Genomic DNA, 18,408 nt, shown 5'->3' on the forward strand with positions numbered 1-18,408 from the left:
CATAACCCTATTTTGAAGAAAAGGAAGGCTAAATATCATTAGATAGAAATAAAATTTGAAGTCTGGATAATTTTGAATGACGTCTGCCCTAAGAAGCTTGATACAAAGAAAAATATTTCCTTTTTTCCATCTTTCTTTAAAATGTTCTCCCTTAGAGTGGAATTTCTCCCTACCTTACTGTAGCTGGTAGGTCAGAAAGGGGACTAAAGACAGGTTTGTGTCCCAGTATCTCATAACCTACTACAGCTGCAAATACTTTCTGTACCCAGCAAGATGCTAACATTATCTTAATAATACAAACCATCTGGATTTGATTTTGGTCAATTATGAAATAATAGACATTGCAACAGTGTTAGTCTGATGTGGAAAAATAGCTATGTTTTCAGAACCATTGAAAGAATTCTTAAAAATTGATGTCCTGTCTAAGTCTTGTGAAATGACCCAGGTAAGATAGTTTACTCCGAAGAGACAGAAAACAAAGCAAAGCAGAGCAAATCAACAAAGCAGTGGTCTCAGCTCTCTGAAATAATCAAAGTGATGAACCTTTACACGATCCTTTCAAATTCAGGTCATTAAAATGTATCCTTTGCAATATACCCTCCCATATCACACTCAGCACTATATATATAATTTGCTTGTTTGAAGTATGGGAAGAGGCTGTAAAAACAAAGCAAGATAACACAATGTAATTATGGTCTATTTATAAGTAAGTTAATTGCAAAATGGTTTTCAACTTGCAGAAGGATTTATTCTCCAGTATGCTTAGCAAGGAAGGCATTAGCAGTAGGCATGTACAGCACCGAGCCAAGAGGCCTTCTTTGAGGGCCCTGCTATAGGATAGCATAATGCAATGTGCAAAAATTGAAGTCATCAGTTTGTACTAAGGCCAATTGTTTTAGGGGGAAGCCTAATATAAAAAAGAAGCTATTAAAAGACCATTGTTAAGCAAAGTGTATATATTCCCAGTAGGAATGTTTAGATATTTTCATAGGAAAAATACAAGACTGATTTACAAATCAGTGGATGCCTAACAGAAATTAAGATTCATTAGGAAAAAATGGGTTGGGTATATTTTCTTCTAGTTGCTTATACAGTGCTTGTTCAATAGTGTTAATAAACATGTTAAGTCAAATTCTGATCTGTTTATGCTATCTATGCAATTCTATTCTTCTCTAGATCACTGCATGCTAATAAACTTGCAATTCAGATTACAAATGTACATGTGTGAAAATGGAAAGCTGAGATATTCTATAAATTTAATACATGTTTATGTACACTGCATAGAACTGCATTTCTTATATCATTTTTGAAAAAAAATAAGGATGTGCTTGGATTTAATTTTTTTTTTTTTTTTAATGAGAAAGAAAGGTCCCAAAATCAGTTTTGTTTAGGTTCCCACTGTTGTATATGAAAGTCATTTGTCTTTTTAAATCCAGTATACTAGTTTAAATTATTATGTTATGAAGCAAAGAAACAAAATAAATCCCTCTCTTCTGTATGTGCCTTGAAGGCAGCAGGTTACCTCAGTTCATGGACATATGAAGACACCTGAAAAAGCTGATGCATAAATTAAGTTCTGAGGATTGCTCTTTTGCATACTGCTTATTTTGCATCTGTGAAGTTCACGAATACTCTATTAATCATTATCTGATTTTACAGACCCTTAAGTTACAGTGACTGAGAACCTGTATCTGTTACAAACATTAAGGTTCAACCGAATTTCCTCTGTAACTTGGCCCCTTTAGAGAAATTGGTGATAACCTCGGACTGAAGAATTTATAGGTAATCTCACTGCATGATAATTTCAGATACTATATGTTATTGAGAGGTGTCTTGAGGAGAAGTAAATCTGTTTCCTCACACAAGAGATTCAGAAAGATCTGAGGACAAACCCCTTTCAGGTCTTTGGTCTAAGGTTTGCAATCCTTCTGCAGATCACAGCCTCGCTACAGCCTGAGAAGCCAGGGAATAGGGAAAATTTCCACAGGGTTAAATTGGTACTAGCACTGGAGTCTCTTTGTTAGGGTAAAAAGCTTGCTGGTCATAAATATAAACTGAAGTCTGACAGAAAGATATTCCCTGACTTCTGGTTTTCAGGCAATTGAGTCTGATTCTCCTCTTAAGTTATTTGCAACTGTCTGTATCTGTTGGTGTCAGCACTGTCACTCCAGATTTACAAATAGAATTCAGGCCTCTATTTTAAAAAAATATTTTTAAAGAAGTCTGACTTCAAGTTAACAGGTAAAAACAAGTGTTTTATCTCTATTAATAATTTTGACTGCACAAAAAACCTCTTTTGTTTCTGAATATCTGATTGTTGGTACTTGTAGAAATATAGTCCTCCTCAACAAAGCCAAAAAGGAGTTCTAATACACTGCTCTAATGCATCTCATATATCTCTCTGAAAGGCAAGAGAAAGAGCGTAAAGCATCAGTGCCAACTAAGTCAGGCTGCTGGTGAATTCTCCCTGGGATCAAGTGTCATTATGTGAAACTGGCTGCTCTCGAGGAGAATTTACCCTACTATGTTGATTGGGGAAAGCAATCAAGTACTGTTGGAACCAGTTCAACGCATTCTCAGTCAATGCTAGTCAGTCACCTAGGCACTGCAACAGAATCCAGCCTTTTACAGAATAACCCCCCCATGGCTAGATCTGATAGTACAAACAAGGCCAGGCTTCCTTTTCAGCAGTGGTATTCAAACCATTTATGACTTTGACAAGGGCAGCCTCAGTAGCATGTCTGTGGCTGAATCCAGGACGAGATTTATCAAACAATCTGCTACTGTCCAGAATTTCTCTTACTCGCGTTGCCACCACTTTCTGTGGGAGCTTGTCGAAAACCAGCAGGAAATACAGCATTTCCATTGCTTGTTATGTTGCACAGGATCCCAGCGTGAGGTGAGATGGCTGCAGGCATGGTAATTACTCCCCTTCCAGAAGCAGCCTTTGAGAGTTTCCGGACTGTTGAGCTCCTGAGAGTGGTGTTAGTATTACCCAGGTAAAATGCTAGTGTGTGTATGTTTCTCCCTCAACATCCTATTTAGCTGTATGCCATTACAGTGCATCTCTGCTACCTTTGTCTTTTGCTACCTTCTGTGAATTTAATTTACTCCAGTTTAGCAGATAATTGCAAAAACGTAAACTCATGCAGTAAAAAAGGGGGAAGAGAATCAAAAAAAGTGAATCAATAAAAGCCTTACTTCGTACAGTAATTTATCGGCATCTACTGCAACATAATCTTGAAACTCAGCGCAACTGCTGGTATTTACAGAGTACAGTATAGCTGAGACTCAAATATACAATTTTAATTATAACTGCATTCAAAAGCACATTTTTCATCTAATTTTTATATTTTATATGAACTAAATACTAAACTATAGCATTTTCTGCTTCATTTACATAATCTTCCACTTGAACATTATTTCTTACTGTGGTATGGTGCTTTATGAGGATACATTAAAAAAAACTAATAAAAGTTCAATTAAACATCATAAATGTAGCCAAGTGCATATTTTAATACCCTTCAGAGATAATGATGCTGAAGTGTTATAAAAAAACAAACCAGTGCTTCCTTAGTGTACAACAATTGCACATAATAAAAGCAGCTTAAATCATAATTCTAAATATAGGACCAGTTTCACAACTTTAGTAATCTAGACCCTAAAAAAGTGTGTGTACTAGATGGGAGCAGAAGAACAAAACGAGCAACCTTGGAGTTTGGTCAGAGCTAGAGGCAAACCAGAATATACTGGTATAGCCAGGGCCAGCCCATGTCCAGTTTTAAAGTTGTGCCAGCAGGCCCTGAACTTTCAGTCCAAGAAAAGAAGAAAATCCTGTAAGGGCAAGATAACCACAGAAAGTAAAATGTGGGTGCATACTGTCCTGCCTATTTGCTGTTTTGGGTGCGGCTATACCTGGAGATATGTCAGGATCATGTCCGACACATTGGGTCATAGGGAAAGAGTCATCCTGGGGGTGAAGAATGGGGCTGAAGCTGGGAAGCAGTTATTACTATACAAAATAGTGTTCTCCCCTGATGAATAATGGCCTCCTGTCCATTCCACAACTGAAAATAAATGCTTCTTAACTGCTGTGTCTGGGACATGGCGCACAGGGATCCCATGGCACTGTATGAGGCAGGTATCCAGTTATGCGACTCTCATGCTCACTGTGGTAGACCCAGCGGGTCTGGAAAGTTCAACAGAGGAGCGTAATAGAGGGCAGAGGAAGTATTGGTGACCCATTTATAAGGTAGTGCTATCGGCATTTCAGAAACACGGGAACAAAGGATCTGATCGGAGTCAGGCCAAATGTAAGAAAAATTTACTCAATCACACAACTACACAACTGCTATCTTGATGGGCTTAATATAACCAGGTCAGTGGCTTAGATTAGATAAATAGATGAATAGTTCAGATACCTAGAAAGACAGTTACTGTTGCAAAAAAAAATAGCAACCAAAATTAAAGCACGGCACCTAATTTAAATGAAATGCAGAAAGTTAAAATAAGTGGAGATTCCTATTTTGGCAAAAACGCAACGTTCCCCGGAATAACTATGTCAATGTGGTGAAATATGAGAGACTGAGAGAAAGAGTCAAAATCCACTACAAATTCCTGGGCATGACCCAGATTCATGACTTAAAGATATTCATGTGAAATCAATACCTTGACTAAAACGTGAGGGCAAAGTGTGCATGTGAAGAGGGAGGAATGAAAGAGGTATTAACAATAGGCACTTGAGCTCCTGTATTAAAAGCAGAGGGAGAAAATCTCACAGCCTTGCAGATAAACTGCAGTTGTATCTCTTTTGTTGTATGCTAGATAAATATTCTGAAATCAACTAATTTCAGTAGAAGCTGAGGAAAGCCTTTACAGTCAAACCTAGGGAGAGAGGGCAGGACCACAGCTGTCCAGACTCACATTGTTTTAAAATGTCATGGAATCACACCCTGAGTTCCCAAGAGGCGACTGAAAGCCAAAGGCAGATAGATACTTCTGTGAGAGAGAGTACCTGGCAGCCAGCTCTGGTGATCCCAGCATTGATGAGTGAGAAGCCAAGGTGCAGGTGAAACTGCTGGGTGACAGTATGTGTGAAACCTTGGCTATGTCTGTGCTAGTGAAATAAACAGAGCAAGGATACCAGCTCTATCATTTGATGTCCATGCTGTTTAATTGCTAATACTCTCCCTGGCACAGTCTTGAGCTCTCTCCCAGACAATGCCTGGGCACAGCTGGGGGACAGCACAGGCCAGGGGCTGTTCTCAGGAGGCAGTGAGCGTTCTTTGTTTTGGGGAGTGAAGACAGTTTAATCATATAACCATAAGCAGTGCTGGATTGCTTGCCCATAGGGACAGAGGAGCAGCATGGATGTAGCCTGTAAGTTCAAACGAGGTCCACAGCCCTGGCTTTTCTTTGGCAACAGGGAATAATGGCTATAAATCCTTTACCCCGTGAGAATCTCCTGCTGGAGCCGATTAAGCATCTATTTCCCACCAAACCAAGCTCTTACAAAGTGGCCCTATAAAGAAAGGGGGTAGGTGGTCATGCAGAGAACAGGCAATTTAATTATTTAATCACCGAGGCAGTGTCTGCTATGTAAGAGCTTAATGTTGTTTTCTCATGAACAGTGTGCGCATAAGAAAATTCAGTGCCACAAGTTAAAAGGGAAAGAGAGGAAGAATGGAATGATCAGATGAAGTCTTGAAATCCCCCAAGGCCAAGAAAATGGGAACACCTCAAAGTAAGCATATGAATTTGTGAGGAGCTTGGTACAGTAGATGTTGGTCTATCTGGCCAGTAATATTTTAGACTGCTGATGAGAAGAAAGAAGAAGGAATCCCTTTTCATTAACCATGCTCCTAAAAATGTGCTCAGCACTCCAGAAATCTCTCTAAACACTTCAGAAGACCAGGAGTCCTTGAGGAATTTTGGGCAAGGTAAAGTGTGCTGGATTCCAGCGGTTGTGTGGGAGCCACAACTCATGAGCACCTTTTCCTTTCTGCCTTGAGGCAGATGAACAACGAAAAGGACACTGAAAATGAGAGATTTGATGTCCAAGCCGAAACTAAGAGATGTGATAAGAAGTTCTCTTCAGCTCCTTATGAGCTTTATCCATAACATCTTTACAGCTGGAATATTTCTTGCACATATGATTTACCTATAGACAAACACAGTAATACTATCCCACAGCAGTGTATGTCCCTGAATTTGGGAGAATATCAACCTGTTTGATGTATGTAACACCTAAAACCATAAAGGCACAAAAAAACATTCAGCAAAAGATAAACAAAAAACTTGGGTAAAAATGCTAAAGGTGTATTACCTTGCTCTTATAAGGCCAGAAAAAAAAAAAAAAGGAAAATAAATGGAAGTGGAAAAACCTCACTCCAAGTTTGAAAGGGTAAGGCACAATGAAAGTAAGAAAGTAACCCTAAGGAACAAGTTATGGTTTAGCCATAAGGAGAAATGGGAAAGCTGGGTGTGCTCTGCTCCTTTCATACCACACATACAGTATTTGGAGGAGGGTGTGGAACTGTGCCCTCAGGCACCCACAGCATGTCTGTGCTTATCACTTCAAGGACAACAGACTTCGTTCCTAAATGCAGTTATTGGGAATTCTATCATTCAGCGAAATTACAGCAGGACTGAATTTGGCTTGAAGCATTATGATGTAGCCTTTAAAATGTTCTCTTTATAGAGTCAGAAATGGCCAAAAATCCAGGAAATCTTGTTAAGAATTAATACTGGAAACAGCATTGATGTCATTTATACATGTGCCATGCTGGGTACCTTGAAGCATATTCAGAACAGGCAGTAAACAATGGCAAAGCAGGGGAAGTAGTATTTTGGCTGCCTTTTGAAGACTGTTAGCTATATTTACTTCTATATTTTGATGCATGTGTATACAGCACTCTGCCAAGCAAGATACACTTTTTATTGACCTACTTGTGTTCCAATTTATTGCTAGTGACAGCTGTTGTCAATGATCTGGAGAAAATAAATTGAGAATAAAGCAAAGAGACACTGATTGGTCAAAAAAATTAGTTGTTGTTTTAAATCAAATATAAGAGACTTAGTCTCTTCAAACTATAGAGGCTGATTAAAGCCATGACTGGATTACAGTAAATCAGAACTTCATGGATTATGAGATGAAATAATACATAGGCATCATTTTGGACAAAATGCTGCCATTAGGGTTACCACATAATTTTAGAAACACTGTATTGCATTTCTTCAAATATTCTGCTGTGGTAGTACAAGGATTTGAAAGACATTGGCTGCCATGTTTAATTTGATCCTTCTAACATGTGAGTCAAATTTGTTGACACTTAACATTTGCAGCTAGTCCAATCTGCTACATTTCAGTGACTTCTCTACATGGTAATTTCAGAGTCAAGGTCTAGTATAGCTGGTATTCTGGTGGTGTTTCCTAGATACAGCTTGTGGATGACAGTTGCATGACATGAAAATCTCTCTCCTCTAGTTAGCACAACGGGCATTTAACCATTTCTATTTTCAAGGCCAAATTAAGACATATTTGACTTCTGTGTTTTATCTTATTTGACTTTTCAGACTTTTTTTTTTTTATGGGCTGCAAATTGCTCGGGGACATTCTACATGGAAGGCACTATACACCAACAGTTTTATTGTATCTCCCTCTGAAAAGGTGAAACAGTTTTATTGAAGATGCCTGCCAGAGAAATCACATGTATCACTAATGGAGAAAGCAAATGATAATGGCTTCTTAGATGATAGAGACAGTCAGAAAAAGCAGTTTTCCTATGACAGTATTCTAGGGGGAAAAAAGCCAAAATGGTCCCCCAGTGTTTTGTCAGCATCTTGAGGGAAAATCTGATGAAGATACACAATAGTTCTGTTGTAGGTGTTTCTGACTGTATTTTTTTTCTAATCCAAACAGATGAGCACATCCTACATTTTGACTTTTATCAAGTACAATGATACCTTTTTGCCTTGTATGTGCGTTTACAGTGCAGAAAAACTGAACAGTTGCAAGTAAATTACAGATGATATAGTATTTCAAGAGATATGAAGAGTTAGGTAGTACTTCTAAACAGTTTGAGGTTTCCTCAATGGAAATTGTTGAATAAATATGTTGGAAAAGTTGAAAAATAACATGGAGGGAAGTGGAGAAGGAGGGAAAATGAGGCTATATACACAAGGGAGAGTTTTCTCCAAAAGGGGCAGGAAGAATGATTACATTTATTGAATTTACATCTCCTCATGACTTCCACGAATGCATGCAGAAATTAATCTCACCAGCCTTCTTTTCTAACATACAATACATTTACATCCTTTAGAAATCTATGTGAATTATTTACATCTTACAGTAGGAACCCTGGATTCTTGTTATGAGATGCTGTCATCCCTCTAGTTGTCTCTGAGACTAGGTCATATGAATGAGCCTTACAATTATTACAATTCTTATTACCAGTTATTAAAAATACTTGTTCTGGTACAAAACAGTTCATGAGGAAATAGGGCTGTTTTTCCAAGGTTTCCTTAGGTATATAAGAGTGAGTGATGTGGTGGGTGTAATTGTGGAAGAACAAAAGGTGCGTCAAGGTCACACAGCTCATGGAGCTGTATTTGTTAGAGGCAGTCTGAGACATAGCTTGAACAAAATTTCTTCTACACTAGCCAGAAAAATCAGTATTTTCAGGCCAGAACATTACTAGGCAAAAAGAATCTGCGTTTTCTAGATATTAGGATTCCAACATTCAGTTTCACCTTTATACTTTATCTAAATAAGATCATATCCTAAACGACCTTGGGAAACAAACCAGCAGTTTTAATTTACCAAAAAGAAAATAAAAACAATTACAAGCTGAAATTATTTTCAGAGGAGGGCAGGGATGTTTGAAGGATGTACTGGAGGAGGGGAGGGGCAAGTATCCCTTCAGATACTCATGCAACCACTGCTGCTTCCTACTCACCCTGCCTTTGTAATACCTTTTTTTTTTCTTTTTTTTTCTTTTTTTTTTTCCGAGCAGCAGTAGCAGTAACAAAAGCAGCTGTCAAGGCTCGAGGATACAAGGCTCCCATCTGTCCTCTCCCCTGCTTCAAAGGGCACGCAAGAAGGCATCCCCTCTCACCCTGCCTTGATATGAATGTGTACATGTAAGTAGTCTGAGGTGTACAGAATTCATATCTGAGCCCTAAGAGCACTAATTAGCCTTACTCATAGAATGATAGAATCATAGGATTATAGAATCACGGAATCATAGAATCATAGAATGGCTTGGGTTGGAAGGGACCAAAATCAAAGACTTCATACAGTATGTCTCCTTCATTGCTCAAGGTACAGCATTACTAAAATACTACTGGACACGTCTCAACATCCTGTTGAACAAATGGTATTTTTCTTTTCAAATGCAGAAAACTACATTGTTTACTTTATTTTAAAGCCATCTGTACTTACATATCATCAAAGATAAGCTTTGTCCTTCTGCAGTCCCTGGGTGCGCCAGACAGAGGTGACCAAGGCTCTGTTTGGGACTGTGGCTTATTGCAGAGAACGTTTTCTGAATTGATGTGAGTTGCTTTCTAGACAACAAACAGCATAGAAGACATTGAGGAATTGGCTACTAACTTCAAAAAAGCAACTAATAAACAACAGAGTGTCTTTGCATTGTGTTATAAATTGCCAGTTAGTTTTCCTACTATTTCATCAAGGAGTATGTATAACTGTCCTGTCACCGATAGCCATGAATTCACACATATCACTCAGAGCACTTTGTAAAGGGCTCGAGTTTCAATGCGATATACAGACAAAATGGAGCTGAACTATTAGTAACTATCAAAATGCCCTGTAACACAGTCAGTGAAATTACTAAAGAATAGATCTGTTGTGGTCATTTAGAAGATCGAGTTACATCTCTAGTCTTCAGCTTCCAAACTAGTATTGTACCTAGCCCCAGGAGAGCAAGGCTCACTTGTTTGACTTGTTCCACACCGCACCGCTAATGTGCCTGTGTGGTGAGAATTTGTCACCAAAGGCCCAGGCTTTTTTCTTCTCTGCATCTCTGATGAGCTTGAAAGATCACTGCTCTGTACCACAGCTGAAGCACACCTTTTGGCAGGGTCTCATGCTTTCTCTCAGCTGCAGCCCTGTTCTTCATGTGGCCTCATGAGCCCTTCATACCACCTGGTGACCTGCTGTGTGGGCAGCCATGCGCTGGTACAGTGCAGAGCAGGCAGCCTCAGGTCATTCTTGGTTTGTAATCACTGCCAGAAATCACTATTAGTTCTCCTTCAGGTGGAAGATGGAAACTTAATAGGGAAATGGACAAAAAGTTAAAATGGATAAGAACAACTCCCTGGCTTGTGGTCTCTAACAGAAATTCAAGGGACCACTCAGGCATGCCAGCTAGATACCCAATGGGAAGATGGGATAAAACAAAGATAAGTTTAACATTTATAGTTCATGAGCTTTCATATTCTATATGGCACATCCAGATCAGTTCAGTAGGCTAAAGTTTTCAGATGAATAATCAGATACATAAGAATTTTATTGCAAAGGTTGTTAAAATGTTGACCAAATGGTGCATTGCTAGGCTATGCAGAAAATCTCAGTGAAATGCATTTGCTAAGGGTGTGGATCATAAAGCAATCACCTTCTACTTTTGATTTCCAGCACATTTGCCTGTGAAGGAATTTAAATTGTTTTCAAGATATCCAGTGAAGACTCATATCATTATAATTCTGAATGGGTTATAAACCTCTAAACTTATGTTTTAGAAGTTTAAATGTTTAAGAATTTACATTTAATCCATGAAAAGATAAATTTATCACTACTATATGTTAAAATGCCTTTTTATTGGCATATTTTATGCACTTTTAAAATTTTATTTCAATTTACTAAAAGCATCTGTGAGATATTTTTGAAAAATATAACTTAAGATAACTTGTTTTTTTTTTTTAATGTCTAAAATTAAGATTATATTTACTACCTCTCCCTTCACTGTCAAAAGGAAAAAAAAAAAGTATATACATCTGACTTTATGGGCAGTTATTCCCACAGGTTCCCAAAAACAAAAGTGTCTGGAAGCGACCACTGCTACAGCTCAGGTATTTTCTTTTCCTGAAAGTTGCTTAGGCACAAATACTTAAGCTTTTGAAGCCTCTTATTTTTCAAATAACATATAATGAAAAAACAAATAAGCATTGGATAAAATATATAAACCATTTCTGTAGCAAGGAGAGGAGCGTGGGCCTTTCTAGCAACAGAAGATTGGCTTAGCAACTTGACTAGATATTCCAGCAGTGGACATCAATATGATGGTACCCAAATTGCTTCTTCACATAAAGGTATTTCACACAGAGCTGCCAGGGGAGGACATGACAGTATTCTGTCCTTAATCTCCTAATGACAATGTCCTGCAGGTTGGAAGGTACAGTACTATTTTGAGAGGTGAGACAGATACAAATCTTCTCAACCAGAAGTGCTAACAGACTCTTTAATCCAGCATCCTAATCACAGAGCTCATGCATAAATGGGGGGGAGCATCTACTCCCACTCTCTCTGTGCTGTAAAGGCAGTGGCTAACACCTGGTTTAGTAATAGCTCCTTACCTGGAGCGGGTCTCTGGACACATTTAGTGTGATCAAGACTATGATGGGATAAGTCTCTGAATGTCTGGACTCTGGTGGAGCTGAGTTGTGAGGCTGGTGCTAAGCTGTTCACTGGTGCCAGCAATAAGCAGAAGTGTCTGAGAATGTTTGTTGGAAGACATACAGGATTACCTAACTGCAGGCACACTTACGGTTAGGCAGTGGCTGAGTAGAGGCCTTGTACATTAGAGGCCTTACGCACCACACTTTTGGATGTACGGGTCTTGCATTATGCTCAAGCAATACTCTAGAGGCCTAAATCCACTCATTTTGGGCCACTAGCATTTACTTTCTGCTTATGTAGCCTTTCTTATTTGTCTAATTTACAGCCTGCCTTGTTGTCTTTCTTCTGTGCCTTGCTAAACTCCAAAACAGAAAAACTGGACTTACAGTACAACGTTCATTATTACTTTTTTTTTTTTTTTTTGGCGTAACATTCTGCAAAGCTATCATGGACTGCAATACAAAGTAAAAAATATACAGCTAGGTTTTATATTGTGAACAACAGCATAAACTTACATTGAAGTCTCCGGGATGTGGCTGAGACTGGATTTCACCCTTATGTTTTTTGCTGGAGGAGATGGAAGGTAATAGACTGCTGCCATTAGGTCTGCTGGAGGAAGTTAAATCATCGTTGGAGTATTTGTGTTTTGATGCATCAGAGAGGGGAGAGACAGGTGACCGAAGCATTTTCTCATTTTTATTTATTGGTATTGCCAAGCTGGAAATGGAAATTACAGTAATGGAGTGTCACAAAGCTGGCTTTGAGAAAGGTAAATGTTTTATATATTACCAAAACTTTGAATTTAAAACCTGCTGGCAGGATAAAGTCTATTGGTATCTGGAAACAAGCTTACAGTATAGGGACCAAGAGTTCATTTACAAATTGGTATCGTGTTTCTCCTCTTTCCCTTCAAGGCAAATTGTAATTCTGGAGTTAATATAAGGTCTGTATCTGAGTACTTGAAAAAAATACAGAGATAAATGGCCACTTGCTCACCATCTCTTAAGGGATAGCTAGAGACGAAGATTAGGCTCTGAAGTGTAAGTTTAGGTTACGGAGCCTTATTTCACCATTACAGGTGACAATTTATAAGCCATGGCAATAAAGCCATATGTGAACTAAAACAGGAAATGTGTTTAAAGATGACTGTGTTGTCTTTGTGCTCAATGACCAGCTTTTGGTAGAGCTGTTTATACTAATCTAACACAGATTTTGAAGACAAAGAAAGGTAAGCTGGTACTGCAGACAAAAGGAAACACATGCAAACAGTAGTCACAGCAATTTGAGCTGCTCCATCTTCTGAAGAAGAAAGCTACGCTCTATTTTCAGCTTTCATTTATTTGAGGGAAGTTGTGGATGAGAAGTCAAACAAACCACAAAAATATCCCCAAAATAAGCTTTAGTTGCATGAATTTAAAAAAAAAAAATTATCTGAAAATTTTAAAGCAACACACACAAAATAAACATTTTTTAATGAAAATGGTTTGCATTAAGACTACAACTGTGATTAAGGTCAGACAGACTATTTTAACACAATACCTTCCCCTGTCATGTTCCCCTTTATTCAGCCTATTACTTTTTATGGACAATTCTCACTTCTTTATAGTTACTGTATCAGGCAGTATACACTTAATGGAATCGCAAAAAGGAATATGGTACAAAATATACTTTATTTCTGTACATCATTTCAGAGAACGGAGCTAATTAAATGTGCACTTATCATACATTTGTCCATTTATCTGGCATGTCTTTAAAAACTATCTGTGAGAGAAGCCATAAATCATAATTCAGAACCGTTCCTGTTTCCCACAGTGTAGTACTTTTAAAATACAACATGAACTGTTTTACTTTAATGACCAATGCTCTTCATGAATGCAAGAATCAAGGTGTGTAAAATGGACAACTGTGTTATCCTTTTCCCACTAAGAAAAACAAGATCTTTAGCACTATTTTCAAAGTGCATGCTGATGCTGTTATTTCCTTTCCCTTTTTCAAACACAAAACCATGCCTTGGCTAGCCGTGTTTATACATCACTGTCAAAGTGCAGGGCTACAGCATCCAAGAGAAGCCATCATTCCTTGGAAGCCATTGCTCCTTGGAGGGCTCCCACCCAAGCCTCAAAAGCTTGGCCCAGGCCTTGTGAGGGGTAGATGCAATTTCTAGTTGTGTGGCAGACCTTTTGCATGCCCTCTGGCACTTCGCTTATGCCCACCAAAGTATACTGTGAGCAGTCAAGCTGCAGCAGCATGACCTTATTATACTGAGAAGCCGTACAAAACAACCTGCAGTGAGCTCTGCTCTGCTGAGACTTGGAATAGTGGCACCGGATGTAGGTGCAAGATATTTAGGGTATCTCTGCCTGACACTGCAGCCTTTTGTGTCAAACAGGGCCTTCGTCAGTCTGCACATCAGGTTGTAGTTCTGGAATATAAAATGCTCATGTCTGAAGGTGTTTTTGCTCCCCTCTTTGCTACCAACCCCCAGCTGTGCTGACACAAGTTCCAGACAAAGTTTCTTGAGTGAATTTACAGGAGGGCTTTACATGCAGATATGCTGGCATAATTGGAGGGGAATGTGCTAGAATGAGTGGCTGCTGGTTGCAAGAGGGACAGGAAGTCCTGACACACATGCTGCTGGTTTAGCTACAGCCTCAGTAACTTGATATCGTGACCTACAGTAGCATAAAACACCTGAACTTCTTGGAATTAGGACAGGCTAAGGAAGAATTAGGGGGTGAGTATTCATTTAAGACCTTTTTTTAATTATTTATTTCTTTAATGTACATTTGCTACCAGGAGTACCTAATACAATGTTTTTAATATACAATTTTTAATACAATTACAGATGCACAAATAACATAATACACCCTCAGTCTAGTTGCATTCCATGAACTACCATGGCCACTCTTAAAGAGTTTGGTTGTGTTCAATGAGAACTACCACAGCTAGATTAATGAGCTAGTGCAGTTTGTTAAAGTAACAGATACACAGGTTCTTTGGATTGCCTGTGATAAATTCACTGTCTGCAAAGCATGTGCAAATACCAAGAGTATAAGTAACACTGCCTGGCTACAAATGCATTTAAAGATATAAAGCGGCTCTACAGAGATTTCTAAGTTTCCCGGGGAGGCACTTGGCATAACCAAGTGTTCAAATCTTACCCAAAGGCGTCCCAATAGGGGGGAAGAGAGGCTCGGCCTGTTGACTGATCCCAGAAGTCAGAAGGTATCTTTCCTTATGTGATGGTATCTTCCCTTATGTGATGGTATCTTCCCTAACATCCTCTCTCCCTTAAGCTAATTTATATCATTTTTTATCTTTCAGTTGGAGCTTGAGTGACTCTGGTCATACATACCTTTGTTATGATTGGTGTGAAATTTTCTCACTTTGCTTTTAAAGGTACAGACTAGAAAAATTTAAAGCGAAGGCTCAGTGAGGCATGGTTACACCCTGGAGGTGGGTAGCCTTCGGGGTGGAGGTATGTTTTGGTATTATAATGATATTATAATGGGAAAAGTTCACCAAAAGGACAGCATTTTGTCAAAAATGTGGCAGGCCGTTGGCCCAGGATAACAAATATGCAGCTTATCGGTTCTGATGTACCTTCAAGTTCCCATCTTATCACAGAGCCTGGCCGCGGTGTCTCCACTCCGCTCCACCCTCCGTACTGTTCCTCTTAGAGTCAGCACACCAAGTTCCCCCAGTGTGGTCAACATCTAAGGTTGGAGGCCTAGGGAACTTCTATGGAATTCAGCTACACTCCACCCTGGAAGTTTCTTCAATGCTATACCTTTTATTTAAAATGTGAATGTAAGTTTAATTTCTAAGTCACCTCTGGCAATTGTTCCACACAGGAATGTCATGCCCGCATGCAATCACCCACAATAAAACAAACTGTTTTGTGTGTTTTTTTTCCACTTTATGAAACATGTGACTTATGCCAGGACAAAGAAATTGAATTCAAACTTCTGAATAAGCGGTATATATACCAGTTTTCATCATGATTTTGTCCAGTCTTAATAACAAGAATTGCTCAAACTCATCAGTGATGCGTACAGTAGAAAAGCCTACTACAATAAATACAAATATTCTCCAATTTTAGCAACTCCACTCTAAGACATACCCTAATACTGCCAGAAAAAAAAAAAATATTTTTGAAATACTGATGGCCAATGTGTACTAAACAGCATGCAGCTGAACTTTGAAAAGATGTCAAAGTTTCACTGCTAGAATGCTCCAGAAAGATTCAGGATGATTGATCTGACATTGATCAGGGTCTGTGTACACAAACCATGCCAGCATATAGCTAAATATTCATAATGTTTTTCACACCCTTCATCCTTTTAAACTCAAATTGTTTTTAAAATCCGAGTTCCTTGCACTAAAATACCTACTAATTAAACAGAATAGATTGCTTGTAATCTTGAAAATATTGGATCTCATGTATATTCCGGAACTGAGTATTGCAGGCATTGTTATGAATATTTTTTGCAATCTAAACAGAGTTTACAGACAATTGCATTTAAACCCAAACATACAGTCAAACTTTAAGTTTGAAACTCATAACACAAAGGAAAGAAAAGATGGCTGCACATGTGAATTGGTGCCTACAAGACAGTGTTTGAGAATATGTTTTGGATGATCGCACTACTCTAGCCATAATTACTCGTTCCATGAGCCTTGCACTTGAACTTACAACTTTGCGCAATACGACAAAAATGCGAGTATATAAATGTGTCAGAGCTGCTAACTTGTTCATTAAACTAGAAGAAAGCAGAATAAACTGGGCAATTTTTCAACATAAAATGTGATAATTAAAAAATAAATCCTATTAAAGGCAAAAATAACACACGACATTAAACTGCAACTAGTTGTACGACTCAGTGGTAAATAAGAAGGAAAATGCTTACCTATTTTCATTCATATTGCAGTGATTTGCTGTTGTGATGTTATGGGCAGAGGCAGCTAATCGTGAAGAACTCTCTCGCTCTAAATGAGTCTTCTTGATGTCTCTGTATTCTTCTTCATTCTCACACTGAGTAAAGAGAAAAATAATAATCTTGTAGGTTTTGGATTTACGATAGATCTGAAAGTATTTTGACAAATCAGGAGCTGGTATTTTCTGGCATTTTGATGCTTTCTTCAAGCATATACCTAACAGCGATCAGAGATTGGTTCACGTCTTGAAAAACTAAAATCTAAAGAGGCAGTACGTAAATGTAGAGTATAAGATAGAGTAGAATATAAAACTTGAATTGCTTCAACCATATTCCCACTTGCATCTCAGGATATTTTCTTTCTTTATATTGCCGTCTTTGCCTGTCTCCTGTGCACTTTTCTCTTGCCTAGTCCTCAACCTCATTCTTCTTGTCTCTCCCACTCTTTTCTTGTCATCCGTGACTATGCCTGTGCTAGTAAATACAACAGATCAGCAACAGGCCCTGAGGCCGGCTGGCATGGCACAGCTCACATCCATGCATGTAACTTGCTCCTCCTTCAAACCAGGCTATACCATATTTGGACTGCCTTTTAGGCAGCCACTTTAGTTGGTTTGGTCCCAGGCCAGGGCCAGACACCTTCTGGAAGAGCAGAAGTTGGTCTAGGCCAAAACCACGTTAGCAAGCATGCTAACAATTAAACAAAGTGGATGACTGTGTGCCACCGCTTGGTGCTGCATCCTGGCCCTATCTCTCCTGGTAGTATGAACGCAGCCAATGTTTCCTGCCACTATTTGACTTCAGTTGAATTCCTTAGGTCCTACCATTGTTTCCCAGTGACCCTGTTTTCCCAGCCTTCTATGAAGTCTCCATCCCTTTCCACATCTAACATTATCCAATTTCCACTGATGACTGAATTTTACTTGTGATCTCTTGATTTTCCTGTATTTATTGCTTTGCTGCATGGCAACATATTCTGTGTTATCCACTGCCACTGTGGCTGCTGCTGTGGGGTTAACATAGATCACACCCCACAGGAGTGAAGATCTTCTTACACCTTAGTGCTTAACCATCCTCTTCCATCTCTACTTTGCCCTTCTTGAGATCATGACAGATGTGGAAGCGATAAGGACCTCTATCTAATTTTGCAGTTACGCCTGATAATCCATTCTTATTAGACTTATTCTTATTTTGAGAAGGGGGATCGCATATTGTGTGTTTGCATAGCAGTTATCACAGTGAGGGTCTTACTACAGGCAGAGAGGCAATTTGGTACTCCATTGTATTTATTGTAACACTAAAACCACCAACAACAGCGATGCTTTAAGACAGAAGAGTAAAAGATAATTTGTGCCATGGAAAGTCAAATTAAGCATTTCTAGAATGGCTGCATTTATTTTGCTCTTCTATCATATCCCCCTGTTTTATTCTGGGTGTACCAGCTGGCAACATCACATAGACACTTCCTATTGCACAAAACATCAATCTTTTACTTCTGCCACTCTGACCTGGTCCCCATCATTTTGTATTATGCAATTACTTTCATGCTACTTCCTAAAGAAAATGCAGACAAATGCATCTCAAAACATAGCAGGGCTCTCTGCTATTGCTCTACCAGTAGCTAGAATAGTTCAGATACTAAAAAAAAATACTTTCAGATACTAAAAAAATAACCAAAAAATGACGAGAGAGAGAAAAAAATGAAAGACCTGTTTGGATAAATGATACCAAGAAACATACAGATCAGTCTGCACACATATGGTAGCTCAGGGGGTGACAGACAACTGCACAGCAAAACCATCCAGAAATTGGGCAGATGGCAATTCCAGTTCA

The 18,408-nt window shown here is 38.8% G+C and overlaps 1 protein-coding gene across 1 annotated transcript in view; it reads right to left on the reverse strand.

The window, feature by feature from the left end:
- Positions 1-18,408, reverse strand: part of AFF3 (ALF transcription elongation factor 3) — a 325,853-nt gene that overhangs the window by 15,107 nt on the left and 292,338 nt on the right. Inside the window, exons 13-15 of the mRNA XM_050711043.1 lie at positions 16,549-16,673; positions 12,154-12,355; positions 9,443-9,567 (exon numbers count right to left, since the gene is read on the reverse strand). Coding sequence (XP_050567000.1) covers positions 9,443-9,567; positions 12,154-12,355; positions 16,549-16,673 — 452 coding nt within the window. The remainder of the gene's footprint in view (positions 1-9,442; positions 9,568-12,153; positions 12,356-16,548; positions 16,674-18,408) is intronic.

The sequence above is a fragment of the Cygnus atratus genome, chromosome 1 (genome assembly GCF_013377495.2).
Source record: "Cygnus atratus isolate AKBS03 ecotype Queensland, Australia chromosome 1, CAtr_DNAZoo_HiC_assembly, whole genome shotgun sequence".
NCBI classification, from domain to species: domain Eukaryota; kingdom Metazoa; phylum Chordata; class Aves; order Anseriformes; family Anatidae; genus Cygnus; species Cygnus atratus.